This window comes from Ursus americanus, chromosome 7 (genome assembly GCF_024610735.1).
Source record: "Ursus americanus isolate L20-20 chromosome 7, mUrsAme1.1.p, whole genome shotgun sequence".
NCBI classification, from domain to species: Eukaryota; Metazoa; Chordata; class Mammalia; order Carnivora; family Ursidae; genus Ursus; species Ursus americanus.
This window is the reverse complement of record NC_142133.1, coordinates 2,559,676-2,583,709: the sequence shown is the minus strand read 5'-3', so window position 1 is coordinate 2,583,709 and position 24,034 is coordinate 2,559,676. Positions and strand designations below refer to the sequence as shown.

Sequence of the window (24,034 nt, the reverse complement as noted above, 5' to 3'; positions counted from 1 at the left end):
GACTGTTTTTCAAGCAAAACACAACTTCTAAGCATTTTAACCTACTTATAAGTCACACACCGTATATAAAATTTTTAACTTATCCCATACAACTAATTGTATTGTGTATTTTCTCATATTGGTACAGTCTTACAACAAATTTTTGATGGATATATAATACTCCATTAAGGAAATATAGATCATGTGTGAGATTCCCTTCTCACTCCTAATCCCTAGTCTTCTGCCAATTCAATTCCTGTTATGTTTCTTGTATATCTTATCATTCTAGATATTTCTACATGTACAAGTGGGTGTGTGTTATGATAGCATACAAAACAAATTTTTCTCCCTTGCTTTATTCCCTTACTTAAAATACGTCATGGAGAGCATTCTTTATTACTGCATATCACCTGCCTTATCTTTTTTTTAAATTGTGGTAAAATATACATGATATAAAATTTACCAGCTTAATCGGTTTAAAGTGTGCAGTTCAGTAGTGTTACGTAGATTCACGTTGTTGTGCGACCAACCTCCAGAACTGTTTCATCATACAAAACTTAAATGCATTAGTCAATATCTCCCCATTCCCCTCTCCCACCCCTGACGTCCACCATTCTATTCTCTGTTTCTATAAATTTGACCACTTTAGGTACCCCGTATAAGTGGACTCATACAGTATTTGTCATTTTGTGTTTGCTTATTTCCCTTAGCATAACGTCCTCAGGTTCATTCATGTTGTATCATGTGTCAGAATTTTCTTCCTTTTTATAACTAATACTTCATTGTGTATATTTACCCATTTTCTTTATCCATTCATCCCCCAATGGACACCTGGGTTGTTTCCACCTTTTGACTATTGTGAATAATGCTATGAACATGGGTGTACAGATATCTCTTCAAGATCCTGCTTTAAATTCTCTCGGATATATATACACAGAAGTGGGATTGCTGGATCATGGGATCAATCTATTTTTAATTTTTTGATGAACTGCCATAAAGTTTTCCACAGTGCCTACACCATTTTACATTCCCAGCAACAGAGCACAGGTTTCTAACTTCTTATCCCCACCAACACTTGATAGTAGCCATCTTTTTTTTTTTTTTTAAAGATTTTATTTATTTATTTGACAAAGACAGAGACAGCCAGTGAGAGAGGGAACACAAGCAGAGGGAGTGGGAGAGGAAGAAGCAGGCTCATAGCAGAGGAGCCTGATGTGGGGCTCGATCCCAGAACGCCGGGATCACGCCCTGAGCCAAAGGCAGACGCTTAACCGCTGTGCCACCCAGGCGCCCCTGATAGTAGCCATCTTAATGGGGGTGTGGTGGTATCTCATTGTGGTTTTGATTTGCATTTCCTTAATGATTAGTGATGTTAAGCATCTTTTCATATACTTATTAGCCATTCTCATTTTTTAACAGCTGCATAGTATTATAGGTGGAAATTATAATTTATTTAATTAATATCCTAATTAAATAAACTGTCTCCGTTGCTCCTAAAAACAAAACTGCAATGACTCTCATTTTACAATTTTCTGGTTTCCATTTAAAAAACCATTATGGAATTTCAAATATACACTAAAGTAGGCAAACTAATACGAAGAACTCCATATACCAATGAGCCACCTAAACAGTTACCAATTTCTGGCCAATTTTGTTTCACTGACACTGCTACCTAGATCCCCCAGCCCCACATTTTATTTTAAAGAAAACCCCAGTCATTATACCATTTAGTTTATAATTAGTTTCCCAGGTATCTTTAAAACTTGTACATCGTTTTTATGTACATGTAATACATCTGTAAAAGTCCAAAATGCGGATTTTCTGGGTAAAGTGGAGCTGAATTTTACATTATGAAAGCGAGTCCCCACTTGTCCTCGGTAAAAATTGTGTAGATTTATTCCCCTATCAACAGTAAATCAATTTACCTGTCTGTGTTCCCTATATTCTCATCATAATAGCATATTGTCAAACTAATCTTTGCCTTTATGTGAAAATGTTATTTTAAAATTTTATTTATGATATTGGATACCTTCTTGTACTTTTAAAATCCATTCCTATTTTTCTTTTTCTGTGGAAACCTGTGTATACACCCTCTCTATTTTTCTGAGTGGTTGAACTTTTTCTTATTGAATCCTTTTGTAATAAGAAAATGAGACCTTTTTTAGTTGCTATTGCCATATTTGTTTGCTATGCAGAAATTTTAATATTCCTATTTGGTTACATTTATTAATCTTTAATTTTATGATTTCTAGAGTTTATATTCTATTTGGAAATTATCTCTCCACAGCAATCTTAATTTTTTCTCCTGTGTTTTTTTCTAATACTTTCATATGCCTTTTTTACATGTAAACATTTGCTCTGCTTCGAATTAATTTTGATATAATGATATCAAAGGCATCCAGTGCACACCTCGCGCATACATAGACGGTGGGACGTAGTTTTCATTCTATAATTAGAAAGTAAATTTAGTTACAAAATCTGATACCCTGAAGAGATCATTTATATTTATGCTCAGAATAAATAACTTATATTACATCCTTGGCAGATTTCAGGTTTTGGTAAAGGTAATGGGGGAAGAGGCTGAGAACCAGTAAGGGAAGAAACAATGCAGAGACAAGACTTGGTGTCTCAAAGAAAGGTTAACCTTTCTAAATTCACGATCTGTAAGCGCTGTGAAATCCTGGAGAGCTCCCCAGAAAGTGCCAGGCTTTGTGTACAGGGATCCAGTTGTGGCCAATGCAGACAAGGGTCCCTCCCGAGAGTCTGGTGAGCTGACTCCACCTTCTGAAGGTCTCCCCAGAGCCCCTCATCCAGGCACGGTGGAATCCCAACACCTTGGGCCCAAAGTCTTCCGGCAGAGCCATGCTGTCCGTCAGCCTAGCCCAAGGAAAAAGGAAAGAAGGAAAAAATTGTCTGCTCCTTCCGCTCGCGACGTACAACACAGTCACCCGAGAGGAGCGGCAGAGGCCAGCTGCAGTATATCCGCCACAAGCCCCGGGTTCCGGGGGAAACTCCGGCTCGCAGAAGAGCCTTTGTCCCCCCCCACCACGGGTACGGTCTTCGGAGCGTGCCGGGGCGGGGGCGAAAGCAGGAGGGGGCGGGGCCGAGGCCGAACAGGAGGGGGCGGGGCCGAGACGGGGCTGGCCGGGGAGGCGCCGGAGAGGGGTGGGGCGGTGCTGGGGCGGTGCTGGGGCGGGGGGCGGGGGGCGGGTCGGCGCCGGGGCGCGCCCAACCATTTGCCGGCTGAGGGCCGGAGGCGGCGGCGGCTTCCCCGCCCCTTGCCCGCCTCCCCTTCCTGCTCCCGGCCCGCCCGCCCGCCCGCAGCTCCGCGCAGCGCGAGGGAGGAGAAGGCGGTGGGAGCGGCGCCGGGAGCCGACGTGCGGAGGGACGACAGCAGACTGCGGAGAGATGCTGGGCGTGGCGGCAGGAATGACCAACAGGTAAGGGCCGGGCGCCACCGCGACTGCGCTGGCTCGGCACCCGCCACGTCGGCGGCGGACCAGTTCCCCGGCCTTCCCGCTGCCCTGGGTGCCGGTCGTGGGCGGGCGGCCTGTCTCCCCGCGCTCCGGCCTCCGCCCGAGCCCCTCGGCGGCCGCGGAGCCCGGAGTAGAGCGGGGCCGCGTCCCCCAGGCCCGGCCGCCCGCATCCACGACTCCGCGCTCCCTCCGCGGCGCGCTCGGACCCGGGCTGACGGCCGCTGGTGAGAGGTTCCACTAGTTATTGGTGACGTGTCCAATATCGCCTAAGCACTTCGAGGGCTTAGCACAGCACCCCACAGCAGATGTTTGTTGAGTGAATAATTCATGTTCTAGCCGTTGGAACACGTGTGCAGACCAGCGGCCCTCCAACGTCTTGGTCTTAGCACCCATTTTAAAAAATAAAAACTTTCTGCTGGTGATGCTTATGCCTATAGATACTTACTGGATTGGAAATGAAAACTGAGGCATTTAAAATATTTAATTCATTAAAGAAACAGTAAATCCGTGCTATGTTAACCGACATTTAACACATTTTTATGAAAATAGTACTTTCCTAAACAAAAAATCAGTGCGACGAGCGGTGGTCTTTTTTGCTAATCTCTTAAGTGTCTAGCATAGTAGAAGGACAACTAGAGTTTCCTAAATTCCTTGCATTCAGTCTATTGCGATGTGTTTTTTTGACTGAACTGTGTGAAGAAAATCTGGTCTTATGCAAGTATTTACCTAGTTGAAAAGGGAGGAGTGTTTTAATAGCTTTTGTAGATAATTGTGGATGGTCTTTGCTACTACACCGAAACTAGATAAATGGTAGTTTCTTAAAGATTAGTTTGGATGTGGAATCTGAAGCCTTACCAGTGAACTTTTCACACTGTTACGTTAAAAATCATTGGTCTGTCTTGCAGTGTGGATGGTCATGTTTGTCATTTGGAAAATACTGGTTCATAAAGTTAGGCAGATCCTCCAAAGGCTGGCACATTTTATTATATGGTACCGCTAGGTAATATTTGTTAATATCATCGCTGATTTTGTTAGAAAAGTTGTTAAGTATTGAGAACCTGTCAAACTCGAGGCAGTGGGAACAAGTTTCCTGCCATCCTGAATTTCACTTGAAAGTTTGATTTTTATTATTGGCAGGAAACTGCTGTCAGTTGTTTTCCTCAAAGTGACAGGCTCACTTTTTTGAGTTTCAAGAAATGGCTGCTAAGTACAAGTCTAAAAACCGTAGTTTATCACCTATTATTTCCAGTAAAAATTCTATACCATGAAGAAAGCATTTGATTCACCTCATCACTCAGTGACACATGTGCTTTTCCTGGAGACAACCATCTTACTTGGTATGCAGCAGAACTGCTTTATGCATACCTCCCTTTTCCTCACAAGTAACAAGAAGGTCAAGGGTCAAGATTTAATAACATTAATAATTTGTACCACTTCATCAAGGACATTTTTTTGTCTTTGAAAAATTTACTGAATATTAAGTCAATACAAAAGTTAAGATGTAAAGAATAATGTTACAGTGGATACAGAGTATAAATAAAGAATATAAACTGCTTCCTTTTAAGACCCTTGAACTGATCTAGTGTCCCTCCTTGATGTCATCCCCTTCCCATCTTGAATTTGCTCTTAGCAATCTTTTCCTTTTTTTTTTTTTTGTATTAAGTACATCATGTTGTTGAGTGACCATTACCACCATCCATCTCCAGAATTCTTTTCCACTTGCAAAACTGAAACTCTATACCTATTAAACAACAACTTTCTATTTTTCCCTCCCTGCCAGCCCCTGGTAACTCCTGTTTTCTGTCTCTGATTGTTCCAGGTAATTCATATAAATGGAATCAATCACACAGTATTTGTCTCTCTGTGATTGTCTTACTTCATTCACTTAGCATAATGCGCTCAGGGTTCATCCGTGTTGTAGCATGTCAGAATTTCCTGACTTTTTAGAGCTGAATACTATTCCATTGTATGTATATGCCATTCGTTTATCTATTCATCCTTTTGTACCTACTTGGGTTGCTTCTGTGTTGTACCTATTGTGAATAATGCTGCTATGAACATGGGTATGCATTCTTTAATTGAAATTTTTATAGATTCACATGCAGTTATAAGAAATAATTCAGAGATCCAGTGTATCCTTTACCCAGTTTCCCCCAATATTAATATTTTGCAAAGTTGTAGTATAGTATCACAACCATGATGTTGGTAGTAATACAATCCATCTGTCTTGTTTGGATTTCCCAGTTGTAGTCATCTGTGTGTGTATGTGTATTTAGTTCTGTGCAATTTTATCACAAGTGTTGGTGCATGTGTCTATCACCACAGTCAAAATATAGAACAGTGAGTTCCAGCATCACAAGGATCCCTCATGTTGCCATGTTTTACCCACACCCTCCTCCATTTTCTTCCTCCTTCTTAAAGCCTGGAAACCACTCATCTGTTCTACATTTCTAAAATGTAGTCATTTCAAAATTTGTATAAGTAGACTCATACTTATATAACCTTCTCGAATTGCCTTTTTTAAAATTTAGCTTAATTCTCTGGACATGCCTCCAAGTTGTGCATACCATAATTCCTTGTCATGGCTGAGTAGTACTCCATGCTATGAGTATGGAACAGTCTGTTTGCCAGTTGAAGGACATTTAGGCTGCTTCCAGGTTTGGACTCTTAATAATAAAGCTACCACGAATTTTGTGGCCAGGTTTTTATGTAGATACAAGTTTTCCTTTCTCTGGGATAAATGTCCAGGAGTGCAGTTTCTGGGTTGTGTGGTAATTTCATGTTGCACTTTCTAAGAAACGCTGGACTATTCCAAAGTGGCTGTACCATTTTCATCAAGGATGTTTAAAAGGGAAGTTGGCATTCTTTTGCTGCAAGTCCATGGAGGTGAAGAATTCAGTTGCACCACTTAGCAGCCAGCAGTTATACCCATCTTTGCTTTTGCATTATTGGTGAAAGTGTCACTACAGTGCAAAAGGCTACAGCATCTTTTTCAGAACTTCTTAGTAGTATTATGAAAAGAGTTTTGATCTCCCAGACCTCTTGTAAAAGTCTTGGAGATATCTCCCCGCCCCCCCCCACCTCCTCCAGGGTTTTGAGATGACATTTGGAGAACCACTGTTAATGACATATTCCTAAATGATGAGGGAAGTGGATATTTGGTATATTTTTAAAAGACTACATAGAAAGATTTTTCTTAAATTATGTATTAAAGGCTTGTTGTTCTGTGTGCTTTCTAGTTTGGGGGAGTTTTATTGGGACTTACTAAGACTTGAAGAATCGCTATGAAAAAAGCAGTTTTCTGCCCTTAAGTATTTTCCTGACAAGATAGCCAGTGTTGTTATGAAAAGGGAAAATGTCATGGCAGTGAGTGTCTTCCTAAAACTTCAGCTCTCTATGCCTTTTTGTATGGGTGAGGAAGTTGAGCTCTTCATTTTTAACAAAACCAATGAAAATTAGGTGGTGGAAAGATAACCTTCAGTTCTGGTTATTCCATGCCCTATAAACTTAGGGAAAACAGTCGATCAGGACTGCTGTCTTAAATTTTTTTTAAAAGTTTTATCATTGACATACAATGTTGTATTAGTTTCAGATGTGCAACATAGTGATTAGACAGTTGCATACCTTGGAAAATACTTACCATGATAATAAATGCAATTATCATCTGTCACCATACAATGTTATTACAATATTATTGATTATATTCCCTCTGTTGAGCTTTTCATCCCCTTGACTTACTTTAGAACTGGAAATTTATACCTCTAAATCCCCTTCAACTGTTTCGCCCTTGTTCCCAGTCCTCCACCCTGACCCTCCCCGCCCCCCCCACAACCAACCACCAGTTTTTTCTCTGTGTTTATGAGTCTCTTTCTGTTTTGTTTGTCATTTTTTGTTTTTAGATTCCACATATTATCATTCCCATCCCTTCCCTCAGTGGTGACCCCTGAAACTGTCTTCTGGACAGCTCTTTCTCTTGGCAAATGTGGGTACAGCACTTGAGCTTTCCTTTCTTTCTGGAGAAGGCCTTTCTGCCCCTCCACTGGGTCAGAGAAACTTCAACAGCTAAAGCTGATCTATACTGAGAGAGCAAAGCTTTGCCCTGAAAGTCTCTATTTTTAATAGTGTTGTGTTTGTTCTTCAGATAATCATTTAAATAAACCCCAGTGTAGGTCATGTTCTTAGTCAGGGTTGCACTTAAATAGAAGACAAAACATCTCAGGCCGTTTGTCAATTTTACATTTCTTGTAATTATGCTTTAAGCTGTGGTTTCCCACCCACAGGAATATCATCTGCATTACATGCTGGACTGTTGCCATGTTGTCTTCCAAAAACTTCAATTTTAAGATACTTGAGAAGCAAGGGCTGCTCTTCCTGCTGCCACACACTGTGCATTCTGCCCTGCAGTGGTTTTAAGCCCCCTCATACCGACATCATCTCTTCTCTTTTATTTGATCTCATCAGACATTTCCACACTGGAATTCACTGGGGGAGAGGAGGAAGCATTTGCCTGCATGGTTTTTTGTTTTGTTTTGTTTTGTTTCATGTTGGAGCATATTTGGAAGTTTGATGAGTCCACAAGGACATTTAACAAAGGGGTTGGGAAGTTATAGATATATCAGCCTCTGAATAGTTTATTTTGTGTGGGATAGGAAAAAGGGTGCTAGGAATTGAGTTTGAATGCCGACAGATATATTGAGGGTGGGAGACACCTGAAGTCTGAAGTCTTATCAGGATGTCTGAGGAACAGGTATGATAAAGGGAGACAAAGGATTAAAAATGTTTATAAAAAATGTATATATACACACACAGTCTCTTTGTACAAATAAGGAATCATAGTCATACTGTTCTGCAATTACTTTTTTTAGGATTTTTTAAAAATGTAAAATACACATAGCAAAATACACTGTCTTAATCATTTTTCAGTGTGCGTTCAGTGGCACTAAGTACATTGACATTGGTGTTCAGCCCTTGCCATTAGCCATCTCCAGAACTTTCTCATCATCCCAGACTGAAACTCTAGGTGGTTAAACAATGTTTCCTCATTTCTGGCAATTATTATTATTATTTTTTTAGTTAAATAAGCTGTCTTACAGGTTTTCCTGTGTAGCATATGTAGCTCTACCATAAGTTTTTAACTTTAGATTTAATGGCTGTATAGTAGTTCACAGTATACGTATGATATGATTTATATAACCAGCCCTTGATGGACATTTTGTTTCCAGTTTTTTGTTATTTCAAGTCTGTTGAACATCCCTGCCAGTGTTTCTGTAGGAGATCCCTGAGTGGGTGTGTGCATGGATGGTTGGCCTTGTGTTTAATACCAGTTCTGTCCCTTCATGGCTCAATGGCCTTACCCAGTCAACCTCTTTAAGGCTTATTTTCTTAATTTATAAAGTAATACCATCTATGTCAGAGAGTTGTTGTGCGAATTAAATATGCAGGCCAGTATAAACATTTCTGAAAGATACAAATGAAACTGTTAATAATTGTTGCCCCAGGAGAGGGTGTCTAGGAATCTAAGGAGTTTAGGAATCTAGAATGAGAGGGAATTTTTTTTACTATATACCTTTTTATACTGTTTTGATTTTTTTTAACCATGTACATGTAAAAATTTTTTTAAAGAATCTGACATCATGCCAGGAACATAGTAGATGTTCAGTTAATGGTAACTATAGTTTTGATGTTGATTTTTCCTATCATCCTGGTTCTTTTTTTCCAAGCTTACAACTTCTGACTTCACTGTTAACTGGCACTGATACAGTCACTTGGGATTTCTTCTTTTCCTTTACTCTCTATACCCACTTTCTTGCTGAGTTCCTACTATAGAATTTTCTTTGAATCCTTCTCTTTCTCACTCCTTTCTTTCTTCTTTTTCACCCTCATCCTGATTATCTTTCAAGTGAATGTAAGATAATATTAAGGCTGGGAAAGACTTCAGAGAATGCAAAATAAAATACATACGCATATTAAACATTTGAGGTAGGACACATAATTCTGTGTGCGTTCCTGTTTGTCATTTAAATGTTGATAAAGTACAGATTCTTTTAAAGGGTGTTATGGGATTTGTGGTAGCATTTTTGTAATATATGCTCTCTGTTAGCATATACTAAAAAGACGATTATAGTAACATGAAGATGAAGAAATTTGCCTAGTATTTAAAAAATGGCTTCATATGTGTAAAAGTTAGAATCTACTAAACTAATATACTCAATACTTTAGTGAGTCTACTATAGTAGTCCACTAAACTGTTCCTTTATTTTATAGGTCAGGAGTTGCATAGAGAGGTAATTTTATTTACCTCTGCTCAAGGCCACAAAGTGAGTTAATAGTAGGGTTAGGACTAGAAGGTAGTGTAGAGTCCTCTCTGCTATACTACACTAGTTTGTTCCATTACTTCATTCAGATTGCATTGTTATAGATTGTTACATATATATTTTATCTTCCCACCTATATTGTAAATGCCTTGAAGGCTGAGACTTTGATATTCTGAAACCCATTAACATAGTCGTTCTAGAAATGTCTGAATGAATTATTAAATATTGCCATAGAATTGTTCTGTTGCAAAGGTCCTGGATGTCACTCTCTTTCAAGTGGATTTCTTTTCTTTTTTTTTTTTTTACCTTTTTTTTTTTTTAAGATTTTATTTATTTATTTGACAGAGAGAGACAGCCAGCGAGAGAGGGAACACAGGCAGGGGGAGTGGGAGAGGAAGAAGCAGGCTCATAGCAGAGAAGCCTGATGTGGGGCTCGATCCCAGAACGCTGGGATCACGCCCTGAGCCGAAGGCAGACGCTTAACGACTGCGCCACCCAGGCGCCCCGGATTTCTTTTCTGAAATGCATTCTTGGGGACATGGGATTCCTAGTCATAACATGGTGGTGATTGTATTTCTTTATTCCCAGAGATTTGGTTCTTCTTGCCCACCCATGTCCACTGCCCCCACATGCTACAGTCTGAGAGATTCTTTCCTATTGACAGACTTCTTTACTGATGCATAAAAGTGACAAATATACCAGCTGCTTAAACAGATTGTAAATTATTTTTCATTGGCAAATGTCCTAGTTGTTGGTTTTGTTTTTGTGTGTTTGTTTTTTATTTTAAAGCTGGGCATGTTGCTATCCCATATGGAGTCTGCTTTATTAATACAGTATGGAAGAGAGGGTAGGCAACTGCTGCCTCTGCCGCAGCTTGTTGTTCCTCCTCTTCAATGCAGTAGATTCCACTGATTTTTTAATATGCGAGGCACAGTGCAAGTGCAACTGTAGAGACGAGAAAGGCAGATAAGACATGGTCCCAGCTCTAGCATGTCTTTCAGTTTATTCTGTCATTCATGTTGGCTCAAGATTTTCCTAAAGCACCACTTTGGTAATATTACTCTACCGTTCAAAATATTAAGAAGACTTCTTATTGACTATCAGATAAAGTCAAAACTCTAGAGCCTAAAGTTTAAGGCTCTTTATGGTCTGGCCCCAGCCTGTCTTGATAGCTTCATTGCACACTGTTCCCTTAGTCTGTATTTCACTAAACTCTCACCTATTTGCCATTTTCTGAAACATCTAGCATTTCCCATCTCTGTGTCTTTGCTCTTGCTTTTGGGCCAGAAAATCATCTTCTCCTCTGTCTTCTTGGCACTTGGGCAGAATTTCCACTTCTCCCATGAAATAATGAGTTTCTGGAACATTTATTGAGCCCTTGTTGTATGGTTAGGGAGTTAGGGATTCGGAGCTTGTATCTGCTCTCCCAAAGCATTTTGACTTCTTTTTTGGTAGTTATCAGCTTCTGTTTTGTGTTATAGTTGCTGGTCTATATTTTTGGCCAAATTGTAATCTCTGAAAGTAAGGGAATGTCTTAATCAAAATTCGTTAAATGTCCAAAGAAAAACAAACTAGATTTAAATGAACTTTATTTCTCCATTTATTCCTCCATTTGTTAGTGAACTGAAAAGTTCAGAGCTAGTTCTACTTAGTGCCTGTGACATCGTTTGAATAAAGTCACCAAACTTTGAGTAAGATGAGATAACTCTCACATTTGGCTTAACTTAACTCTACAGTATAATGTATACTAGTGGCAGAGACCCAGCACCCATGGAACATTGGGAAGAAATTTAAATGCTGTTTAGTAATCCCTGTTTAGACGATTTCATTTCATTGCTAGGCCACTCATTTGAAAGCTTTCTAGTGATAACCACCTTTTATTAATTACCTACTTTGGGTAGTTACAAACATTTTACAAATACAAATACAAATGATACTTTAAAGGTATTGAACATCTATGTAACAAATCTTATATTCACAGCCATACCACGAAGTAGAGTGTTTAATGCCCATTGTACAGATGAGGATACTGAGTTCAAGAAGTGAAAAACTCACCAGGTCGCACATTGGTGACACTGTTCAGTAGAAAGTAGAAAGCTTCAGCCAAGAGATAGAAGATAAGATATAAAGAAGATTCAAATGGAAATTCTGCTGCTGAAAAATATAGTAATGCAAATAAGAAGTTCAGTGGAGGGCTCAACAGTGGGTGGATTCAACTGAAGGGGACTGAGGAAAGAATCAGTGAACTGGAAGATTAAAATACTAGAAATTACCCAGTGTGAACAACAGAGAGAAAATAGAACCAGGGTAGGGGGAAGGAGGACAAGGAACAAAGCCTTGGGGACTTGTGGAACTATAACAAAGGAGCTAATATTTGTGTCATTTGAATCCTGAAAGGAGAGGGAAAGAGGGTGGGGTAGAAAAATACTAGAGGAAATAATGGCTGAAAATTTCCCAAAATTGGCAAGAAATGTAAATGAACCAACTCAAGAAGCTGCACAAACCACAAACAGGATAAACCAAAAGAAATTCCGGCCAAGACACATTATGATTAAACTTCTGAAAACTAAAGACATAAAAGACCTTAAAAGTAGCCAGAGAGAAAAAATAACATTTTGCGTTTATAGGAAATATCCAACTCTTGGTTTCAGCCCAGGTCGTGATTTCAGGGTCCTGGGATCAAGCCACTCAATGGGTTGCACGCTCAGCAGGGAGTCTGCTTGTGGGTTTTCTATCTCCCTCTCCCTCTGCCCCACCCCGCTCATGCTCGCTCTCTCTCAAATAAATAAATCTCTAAAAAAAAAAGAAAAAGAAAGAAAGAAAAAGAATTAGAGCAAAAAATCAGTGAAATTGAAAACAGGAAATGAATAGAGAAAATCAATAAAACCAAAAGCTAGTTCTTGGAAAAGTTCAACAAAAGTGATAAGGCTAAGAAAAAAAGAGAGGACACAAATTACTAATATCAGAAATGAAAGCGAGGATATCACTATAGATCCCATGGAAATTAAAAGGATAATAAAGGAATGCGATGAACAACTCAGTGCCCACACATTTGATGATTTACTAAAAATGGACCAATTCCTTCAAAGACACAATCTGCTAAAACTCAAACAAGAAAAAATAGATGATCTGAATAGGCCTATATCTATTGAAAGAAATTGAATCAATAAATAATAATCTTCCAAAACAACTCCATACCCATATGGGTTCACTGATGAATTCTACCAAATAGTTTAAGAAGATTTATAACATTTTTCTACAGTCTTTCAGAGAATAAAACTAGAAGGAATACCTCCTGACACTATCTACGAAGCGAGTACTATCCTAACACCAAAGTCAAAGACATTACAAGAAAAGGAAATTTCGGACTAGTATCTCTTAAGAACATAGATGCAGAGGAAAAAAGATGGCGGAGGAGTAGGGGACCCATTTTCAGCTGGTCCCCTGAGTCGAGCTGGATATGTATCAGACCATCCTGAAAATCCACGGAATCAGCCTGAGACACAGGAAGATACATCTGAATCTCTACAAATGAACATCTCTAGCGCTGAGTATTGAGGTATGAAGCAGGGAGCCGTGAAACCATGCACAGATATCAGAAGATAAACAGAAGAGGGAGGGAGCCCATGCGATTGGGTGCCGGGAAGCAGTAGCCACCTGCACTGGGGAGTGGGCTGACTCGCAGACCGGCACCTGCGAGAGAGCAGACTGATAACCTGAGCCTGGGAATGCGCACGACCAGACTGAAAACCACAGCTCCGGAGCGCTCACTGGAACCGGACTAAAACCGGGAGCTTGGGAGTGCACTCACGTCCAAACTGAAAACCGGAGCTCCGGAGCACACACTCGAACTAGACTGAAACCGGGAGCTTGGAAGTGCTCGCGCGACCAAACTGAAAACCCGAGCTCCAGAGCGCACACTTGAACGAGACTGAAACCGGGATCTCGGGAGCGCACGCATGGCCAGACTGAAAACCGGCGCTCTGGAGCGCACACTCGAACCACATGAAACAGGGAGCTCGGGAGCGCACGTGGGAACCAGGGGCAGCTGGCGGTGTTAGAAGCACAAAGGGCACAGACGTGCTGGCTCTGGAAGTGAGGGCTGGGAGAGAGGCTGTGGGGCGCACAACCTGGGACGCTGCAGGGTTTTTGGCATCACCGACAGAAACCGAGTTAAAGTGGCCAAGAGAGCTCAGTGGAGAGCGGACTGCGATCTCTCTGTTCTGAGACAGAGGCTAGGATATGGCCACTGCTGCTCTGACTCTCAGAAGAGTCACAGAAAACCGCCAGGGAAAGCCACCAGAGAACAAAAGCCTAGAAATACCAGCTCACATTGTGCCCATCCTCATCCCCCCTTGCAGGGGACAGGGTGATTCTACCCAAACAGGGTTGCCTGAGTATCAGCACGGCAGGCCCTCCCCCAGAAGGCAGGCTGAAAAATCAAGAAGCCCACATCCCTAAGGTCCCTATAAAACAAGTGCACACTGCCTGGGTCCTGGTCAGTAATTTGGGCTCTGGGCAACCCCGCAACCTCTCCTCATCAGAATGACAAGGAGGTGAAATCCCCCCAGCAAAAAAAAGATAACGAGTCTGTGGCTTCTGCCACAGAACTGATGGATATAGATATAACCAAATTGTCAGAAATGGAGTTCAGAGTAACAATGGTCAAGATGATGTGTAGGCTTGAAAAAAATTTTAATGAAAATATTAACGAGAATATAGAATCTCTAAGGGCAGAAATGAGAGCGAATCTGGCAGAAATTAAAAATGCTATGACTCCAATGCAGTCAAAACTAGATGCTCTAACGGCCAGGGTAAATGAAGCAGAACAAATTAGTGAATTGAGGGATGGGATGGTAGAAGAGAAAGTTAAAACAGAAACTTGGCTCAAAAAAATCCAATCTCAAGAACGTAGACTACAGGAGATTACTGACTCAATGAAACGTTCCAATGTCAATCATCGGCATCCCCGAGGAGGTGGAGAGAGAGGTCTAGAAAAGATATTTGAACAAATTGTAGTGAAAACTTCCCTAATCTGACAAAGGAAGCAAGCATTCGTGTCCAAGAGGCAGAGAGGACCCCTCCCAAGGTCGACAATGGCAAACCTACACCACGTCACATCATAGTGCAATTCGCAAATATTAGATCCAAGGATACAGTATTGAAAGCGGCCAAGGCAAAAATATTTCTCACGTACAGAGGTAAAAATATCAGAATAACGTCACACCTGTCTACACAGACTTGGCAAGAGAGGAAGGGTTGGAAGGGTATTTTTAAAGCTCTATCCGAGAAGAACATGCAGCCAAGGATTCTTTATCCAGCAAGGCTGTCATTCAGAATTGATGGAGAGATAAGGACCTTCCAGGATCAGCAGAAACTGACCGAATTCATAACCACCAAACCAGCTCTACGGGAGATATTAAGCGGGGTTCTATGAATGTAAAAAGGCCCCAAGAGTGATACAGAACAGAAATTTACAATCTATAGAAACAAAGACTTCACAGGCAACATGACATCATTAAAATCATATCTCTCAATAATCACTCTCAGTGTGAATGGCCTAAATGCTCCCATAAAATGCCACAGGGTTGCAGATTGGATAAAAAGACATGACCCATCCATTTGTTGTCTACAAGAGACTCATCTTGAACCTAAAGATACATCCAGACTGAAAGTGAAGGGATGGAAAAAATATTTTTCATGCCAATGGACCTCAAAAGAAAGCTGGGGTAGCGATTCTCATATCAGACAGATTAGATTTTAAACTAAAGACTGTAGTTAGAGATACAGAAGGACACTATATTATTCTTAAAGGATGTATCCAACAAGTGGATATGACAATTATAAATATCTATGCCCCCAACAGAGGAGCAGCTAGATAACAAGCCAACTCTTAACCAGAATGAAGAGACATACAGATAATAATACGGTAATAGTAGGGGACCTCAACACTCCACTCTCAGCAATAGACAGATCACCTAAGCAGAAAATCAACAAAGAAACAAGAGCTTTGAATGACATACTGGACCAGATGGACCTCATAGATATATACAGAACACTACACCCTAGAACAATAGAATACTCATTCTTTTCGAATACACATGGAACTTTCTCCAGAATAGAGCATATACTGGGTCACAAAACAGGTCTCAACTGATACCAAAAGACTGAGATTATTCCCTGCATTTGCTGAGACCACAATGCTTCGAAACTGGAACTCAATCACAAGGGAAAATTTGGAAGAAACTCAAACACTTGGAAACTAAGAACCATCCTGCTCAAGAATGATTGGGTAAACCAGGAAATTAAAAATCAGTTTAAATAATTTGTGGAGACCAACAAGAATGAAAACACAATGGTCCAAAACCTATGGGACACTGCAAAGGCAGTCCTAAGGGGAAAATACATAGCCATCCAAGCATCACTCAAAAGAATAGAAAAATCTAAAATGTAGTTTTTATATTCTTACCTCAAGAAGCTGCAGCTGTAGCAGAAGAACAGGCCTAACCCACGCACAAGAAAGCAGTTGATCAAGATTAGAGCAGAGATCAATGAATTAGAAACCAGGAGCACAGCAGAACAGATCAACAAAACTAGAAGCTGGTTCTTTGAAAGAATAAATAAGATCGATAAACCACTGGCAAGACTTATTCAAAAGAATAGAGAAAGGACCCAAATTAATAAAATTATGAATGAAAAGGGAGAGATCACGACCAACACCAATGAAATAGGAAAGATCATTAGGAACTTTTATCAACAGCTTTATGCCAATAAATTAAACAACCTGGAAGAAATGGATGCCTTCCTGGAAACCTACAAACTACCAAGACTGAAACAGGAAGAAATTGATTATTTAAACAGACCGATTAATTATGAAGAGATTGAAGCAGTGATCAAAAACCTCCCCAAAAACTAGAGTCCAGGGCCTGACGGATTCCCCGGGGAATTCTACCAAACATTCAAAAAGAAATAATACCTATTCTCCTGAAGCTGTTTCAAAAAATAGAAACAGAAGGAAAACTACAAAACTCATTCTATGAGGCCAGTATTACTTTAATCCCCAAACCAGGCAAAGACCCCATCAAAAAGGAGAATTACAGACCGATATCCCTGGTGAATATGGACACGAAAATTCTCAACAAGATCCTAGCTAATAGGATCCAACAGTACATTAAATGGATTATCCATCATGACCAAGTGGGATTCATCCCTGGGATGCAAGGGTGGTTCAGATCGATCAGTGTGATAGATCATATCAACAAGAAAAGAGTCAAGAACCATATGATCCTCTCAACTGATGCAGAAAAGCATTTGACAAAATACAGCATCCTTTCCTGATTAAAACCCTTCAGAATGCAGGGATAGAGGGCACATTCCTCAATTTCATAAAAACCATCTATGAAAAGCCTATAGCAAATATCATTCTCAATGGGGAAAAGCTGAAAGCCTTTCCCTTAAGATCAGGAACACGACAAGGCTGCTCACTCTCGCCATTATTATTCAACATAATACTAGACGTCCTTGCAACAGCAATCAGACAAGAAAAAGGGATAAAAGGTATTCAAATCCGCAAAGAAGAAGTCAAACTGTCTCTCTTTGCAGATGACATGATACTCTATATGGAAAACCCAAAAGACTCCATCCCCAAAGTACTAGAAGTTATAGAGCAATTTAGTAATGTGGTGGGATACAAAATCAATGCTCAGAAATCAGTTGCATTTCTATACACGAACAATGAGACTGAAGAAAGAGAAATTAGGGAATCCATTCCATTTACAATAGTACCCAAAATCATACGTTACCTTGGAATTAACTTAACCAGAGACATAAAGGATCTATATTCTAGAAACTACCAATCACTCTTGAAAGACATTGAAGAAGACACAAAAAGATGGAAAAATATTCCATGGTCATGGATCGGAAGCATAAACATAGTTAAAAGGTCTATGCTACCCAGAGCAATCTACACTTTCAATGCCATCCCGATCAAAATACCAATGACATTTTTCAAAGAACTGGAACAAACAGCCCTTAAATTTGTGTGGAACCAGAAAAGGCCCCAGATCGCCAAGGAATTGTTGAAAAGGAAAAACAAAGCTGGCAGCATCACGTTGCCAGATTTCACTATACTACAAAGCTGTGATCACAATGACAGTGTGGTACTGGCGAAAAAACAGACACATAGACCATTGGAACAGAATAGAGAACCCAGAAATGGACCCTTAGCTCTTTGGGCAACTACTCTTTGACAACCAGGAAAAAACATCCAGTGGAAAAAAGACAGTCTCTTCAATAAATGGTGCTGGGAAAATTGGACAGCTACATGCAAAAGAATGAAAGTTGACCACTCTCTCACAGCATACACAAAGATGAACTCCAAATGGATGAACGACCTCGATGTGAGATAGGAATCCTTCAAAATTCTAGAAGAGAACATAGGCTGCAACCTCTTTGACATCAGCCATAGCAACTTTTTTCATGACAAATCTCCAAAGGCAAGAGAAACAAAAGAAAGGATGAACTTGTGGGACTTCATCAAGATAAAAAGCTTCTGCACAGCCAAGGAAACAGTCAAAAAAACTAAGAGGCACCCACGGAATGGGAGAAGATACTTGCAAATGACACTACAGATAAAAGACTGGTATCCAAGATCTACAAAGAACTTTTCAGGGGCGCCTGGGTGGCACAGCGGTTAAGCGTCTGCCTTCGGCTCAGGGCGTGATCCTGGCGATCTGGGATCGAGCCCCACATCAGGCTCTTCTGCTATGAGCCTGCTTCTTCCTCTCCCACTCCCCCTGCTTGTGTTCCCTCTCTCGCTGGCTGTCTCTATCTCTGTCGAATAAATAAATAAAATCTTTAAAAAAAAAAAAACTTTTCAAACTCAATACACGGGAAACAAATAATCAAATCAAAAAATGGGCAGAAGATATAAACAGACACTTTTCCAATGAAGACATACAAATGGCTAACAGACACATGAAAAAGTGTTCAAAATCATAGCCATCAGGAAATTCAAATCAAAACCACCTTGAGATACTACCTTACACCAGTTAGAATGGCAAAATTGACAAGGCAGGAAACCACAAATGTTGGAGAGAATGTGGAGAAAGGGAATCCCTCTTATATTGTTGTTGGGAATGCAAGTTGGTACAGCCACTTTGGAAAACAGTGTGGAGGTCCCTTAAAAAGTTAAAAATTGAGCTACCCTATGATCTAGCAATTGCACTACTGGGTATTTACCCCAAGGATACAGATGTAGTGAAGAGAAGGGCCATATGCACCCCAATGTTCATAGCAGCATTGTCCACAATAGCTAAATCATGGAAGGAGCCGAGATGCCCATCAACAGATGACTGGATTAAGAAGATGTGGTCCATATATACAATGGAATATTACTCAGCCCTCAAAAAAAATGATTTCTCAACATTTGCAGCAACGTGGATGGGACTGGAGGAGATAATGCTAAGCGAAATAAGTCAGGCAGAGAAAGACAGTTATCATATGGTTTCAGTCATTTATGGAACATAAGAAGTAGGATATTGATAGGAGAAGAAAGGGAAGAAGGAAGGGGGAGTAAACAGAAGGGCAAATGAACCATGAGAGACTATGGACTCTGGGAAACAACCTCAGGGCTTTAGAGGGGAGAGGGTTTGGGGATTGGGATAGGCCCGTGATGGTTATTAAGGAGGGCATGTATTGCATGGTGCACTGGGTGTTATACGCAAGTAATGAATCATGGAAGTTTATATCAAAAACTTGGGATGTACTGTATGGTGACTCACATAACATAATAAAAAATTATTGTTTAAAAAAAAAGGACATAGGTGCAAAAATTCTCAACAAGATATTAACAAATTGAATCCAAAAAGTATAAAAAGGGTTTTACATCATGACCTAATGGGGTTTATCCAAGGTATGCAAGATTGGTTTAACATCCAGGAAACAACTTTATTCTTAATTCCAAAGTACTAGAAGCAGCTCAGATGTTCTTCAGCAGGTAAATGGTTAAATGAAGTGTAGTTCCTCTGTCTCATGAAATACTATTCAGCAATAAAAAGGAATAGGCTATTGATTTTTGTACAAGTTTGGATGGATCTTAGGATCCTTGAGGGTATTATACTAAATGAAAAAAAAAAAAAAAGCCAGTCTCAAAAGGTCACAAACTGTGTGCTTCAATTTATATAACATTTTCTAAATCACAAAATTATAGAGATAGAAAACATTAGTCATGGCTGGGGTTAAGAGGAGATGGGGCTGGGGACATAGGTTGGACTGAAGTAGGGTATGAGTATGAAAGGGCAACATGGAGGATCCTTGTGATTATAGAATGTTCTGTGTCTTCACTGTACTAATGTCAGTATCACGGTTGTGATCTTAGTGTGCTACATTTTTGTAAGATGTTACCATTTGAAGAAGTTGGATAAAGTGTACATAAGATATCTCTGTATTATTTCTTAGAACTGCATGTGAATCTACAATGATCTTAAAACATTTAATTTCTTTTTAAAGATTTTACTTATTTATTTGAGAGAGAGAGAGAGACAGAGCACAAGCAGGGGGAGCAGGAGAGGGACAAACAGGCTTCCACTGAGTAGGGAGCCCAATGCAGGGCTCAATCCCAGGACTCTGGGATCATGACCTGAGCCAAAGGCAGCCGCTTAACTGACAGAGCCACCCAGGTGCCCAAAATTATTTAATTTTTAAAAATGCATGTTTTTCTAAATGGGCAACAGTTATCATTTTTCCACCTGTTCCCCACTGGAACCTTTATAGACTTACTGTAGTGCTATAATTTTCCCAGACAATGCCTATTCTTAATTTTCACTGAAATTCTCTAAGAGTAAAATGGAGAGTCAGTTAGGGTAGGGAAAAGAAATGTGTTTTGAGGACACCTGTATTAAATTATTGTGCTGTTCATTTCCTGCCTCACTTACCAAAAGCAGAGAGAGACAGGAAATTGAAGTGGTTATCTGAGTAATCCAGACTCCCTGTGTTGGTCCCTCATGGCTTCAAAAGGGAATGGTTGAAAGGTCTTTTTTAAAGAACACTTTAGATCTCAGATTTCTCTGTTTCTATCAGAAACACAGGCTGGCTTCTCCAGATGCAGAACATCTAATTGAAAACTAGAGTGTTTTCGAGCCTTACATCGGAAACCGGGGATGTACTGTATGGTGACTAACATAATATAATAAAAAATCATTAAAAAAAATATTAAAAAAAAAAAGAAAACTAGAGTGTTTAAAATTTGACATTTTGCATGGAAAGTTATAATTCTGTCTCAGGTGCTTCTGCAGCAGAGCTCAGGGAATAATGTTTTCAGAGCCTCTGACATGTTTGAAAGGCTCCCACATTGTAAGATTGTCTAGAGCTGTACATTGCTGGCATTGCTTCAACTGAGGAGACGTCAGACCATCAGTCATGACTTAAACATAACATAAAGAATATGTTAAGAACCACTGGCTATTTTTGCAGTGCTTTGGAATTGATTAAATATTTTGTCTTGTTCCCCAATCCTTACCTTTCTAGCTCCACTTAGGATTCATCCACCCCTACCCCCAACTGCCCTGAAGATGTGTGTTCTACACTTCTAGAGCTGTTTGAAATTAGGACTTATCTTTTTCTTTTGTTTCTTCTTGTTTTTACATACCCTGTTTCCCCAACATTTTATGTCCTTAGAGGCATTCCTAATCTTTCAAGATTCATTTCAGAAATCATCTTTTCCATGATGTTATCCCTGAGAATAAATTTCCTTCTTCCTCACCCAGAGAAACGTTACACATTTTCTTCTCTCCACTCTTTATTATTCTTAATATACGGTAACTCCTATGATGTAAAACCTGTCATATAGCACAGAAGGGGCTATTTTCCTGTCTCTCCACTTTAGACTCTGATTTCCTTCAGGGAAATGATTTTTCTCCATTCATCTTTGTGTTCCAAGATCCAGCAACAATGCCTGACATTAGGTGCTCAATAAGTAAATGAATGAGTTAGAGAAATATGAACATTCTTATTTTCACACTAAAAATGGGAGGTTTGGAAATTTAAAATATATATTCAGAGTACTAGGCTGACATGGGAGGATCTGGAGCTTGGATCCAGTAACTGACTTAAAGAATAGTGGTTTTTCTTTCTTTCTTTCTTTCTTTTTTTTTTTTTTAAGATTTTATTTATTTATTGGACAGAGAGAGACACAGGGAGAGAGGGAACACCAGCAGGGGGAGTGGGTGAGGGAGAAGCAGGCTTCCCGCTCAGCAGGGAGCCTGATGCGGGGCTCCATCCCAGGACCCTGGGATCATGACCTGAGCCAAAGGCAGATACTTAACGACTGAGCCACCCCGGTGCCCCAAGAATAGTGGTTTTTCTACCTGGGGTGCCAGGCCCATTGACATTAGTATACCTTCCACCTTACTGAAATGAAAAGAGCCATATGTTTTCACTAATCTGTGCCAATTAGACATTACAAATGGGAAATGGCACACATGGAGAGTAAGAGCATTGATTCTGGAGCTAAACTGTCTGTGCTCATATCCCAGCTTCTTACCTGTTGATAAGTGCCTGACTTCTCTCTGCCTCATGTGTAAAATGAAGGTAATAATACTCATCTCTTGTGATTGTCATTATTAAACAGGTTACCGTATATAAAACATTTAGAACAGTGCCTAGCACATTAGGCACTCTGTGTGTGTGTGTGTGTGTGTATGTGTGTGTGTGTGTGTGTGTGTGTGTGTGTGTGTGTGTGTGTTGCTGACGAAAGTGGAGAAATGAAGAATTCCTTAATTAAGGTGGAAATGTAAGAACTTTTTTAGCTCACAGGTCATGCAAAAATAGGTGGCAGACCACACTGTGTAGACTTTCAGTCTAGATCATTAACTTCATTAAGAGGTTGCAAAACGGTGATATTGTTGTTTAAGACATTTCATGTCCTTTCAGAGGGGAGGGGGGTGGGGGAATGGGATAGACCGGTGATGGGTAGTAAAGAGGGCACGTATTGCATGGTGCACTGGGTGTTATACAGAACTAATGAATCATTGAGCCTTACATCGGAAACCGGGGATGTACTGTATGGTGACTAACATAATATAATAAAAAATCATTAAAAAAAAAAAAAAAGACATTTCATGTCCTAGCTTCAATACTTCTAAAAAGAGAAGCTTTCTCCCTATTGACTAATTTGATAACCACTGGCACAACTTGACAGATTGCAAATGTTATTATATAATAGAGTCCAGTCCCCTACTCAATAATATGTGTGTTACCTTACCATATATCACTTTTGTACTATACTGAGCATGAGATCTGTGCTCAGAAAAGTTCATTGTTCATGGTACCTACATAATACTTACATTTTACAAGCACTTCGGTTAGAGTCGAGATCCCACGTTCTCTTGGGCCAGTGTTTTTACCTCATTCTCAGCCTGCCTCTCTACTCTTTATGTTCCTCTTGTAGTGTGAGCCCCTCAGGTTAAGGTGGCATCCGGAAGCCCATTGGAGTGTGGATAACTTCCTGCTCACACCTACTGATCCCTGTTCATTAGCCAATTGCCACACACCATCGAAAGATGTAGTTAATGTTTATGTCGTTTATAGCTGAACTAGCAAAGCCTAGCTGTTCATTACTTAGCAAATCTCTCTCTAATTTGGGTGACCCTTTTTTAAGGCAGTGGTAGAAATAGTTCCATGTTGAATGTCACGTAGAGTTTAAAATGTTGTCCAATGAGAGATATGAAAAAAAATCTGTAAAGGGCAAAATAAGTTGCTTATGGAGACTTTTTAAAAGCACCTGCAAATCATCTGAATGATTATTGTGTCTGTTTTTTTAAATGGAAAACAACATTTCCTGAATGATGTTTGTATTTTAATTAAAACTTTCTCCATTTTTAAAAAGATTTTATTTATTTATTTATTTATTTATTTATTTATTTATTTGAAAGAGGGAGCTTGCAAGAGCAGTGGGAGGGGCAGAGGAAGAAGCAGACTCCCCACTGAGAGGGGAGCTGGACTTGGGGCACCATCCCAGGACCCTGGGATCATGACCTGAGCCAAAGGCAGACGTTTAACCAACCGAGCCACCCAGGTGCCCTTCTCCTTTTTTCTTTTTTCTTTTTTTTTAAGATTTTTATTTGTTTATTTGAGAGAGAAAGAGAGTATGAGCGGGAGGGAGGTACAGAGGGAGAGAAAGGGGAGAGAGGCAGACTCCCTGCTGAGCATGGAGCCCTGACCAGGCATGATCTCACCACCCTGAGATCATGACCTGAGCCGAAATCC

At 40.1% G+C, this 24,034-nt stretch overlaps 1 protein-coding gene across 1 annotated transcript in view; it reads left to right on the top strand.

Annotated features, from left to right (window-relative positions):
• Positions 1-3,291: 3,291 nt before the first annotated feature.
• LIMS1 (LIM zinc finger domain containing 1) overlaps positions 3,292-24,034 on the top strand; it is a 147,096-nt gene continuing 126,353 nt past the window's right edge. The window contains exon 1 of the mRNA XM_045771810.2: positions 3,292-3,419. Coding sequence (XP_045627766.1) covers positions 3,388-3,419 — 32 coding nt within the window. The 5' untranslated portion in view covers positions 3,292-3,387. The remainder of the gene's footprint in view (positions 3,420-24,034) is intronic.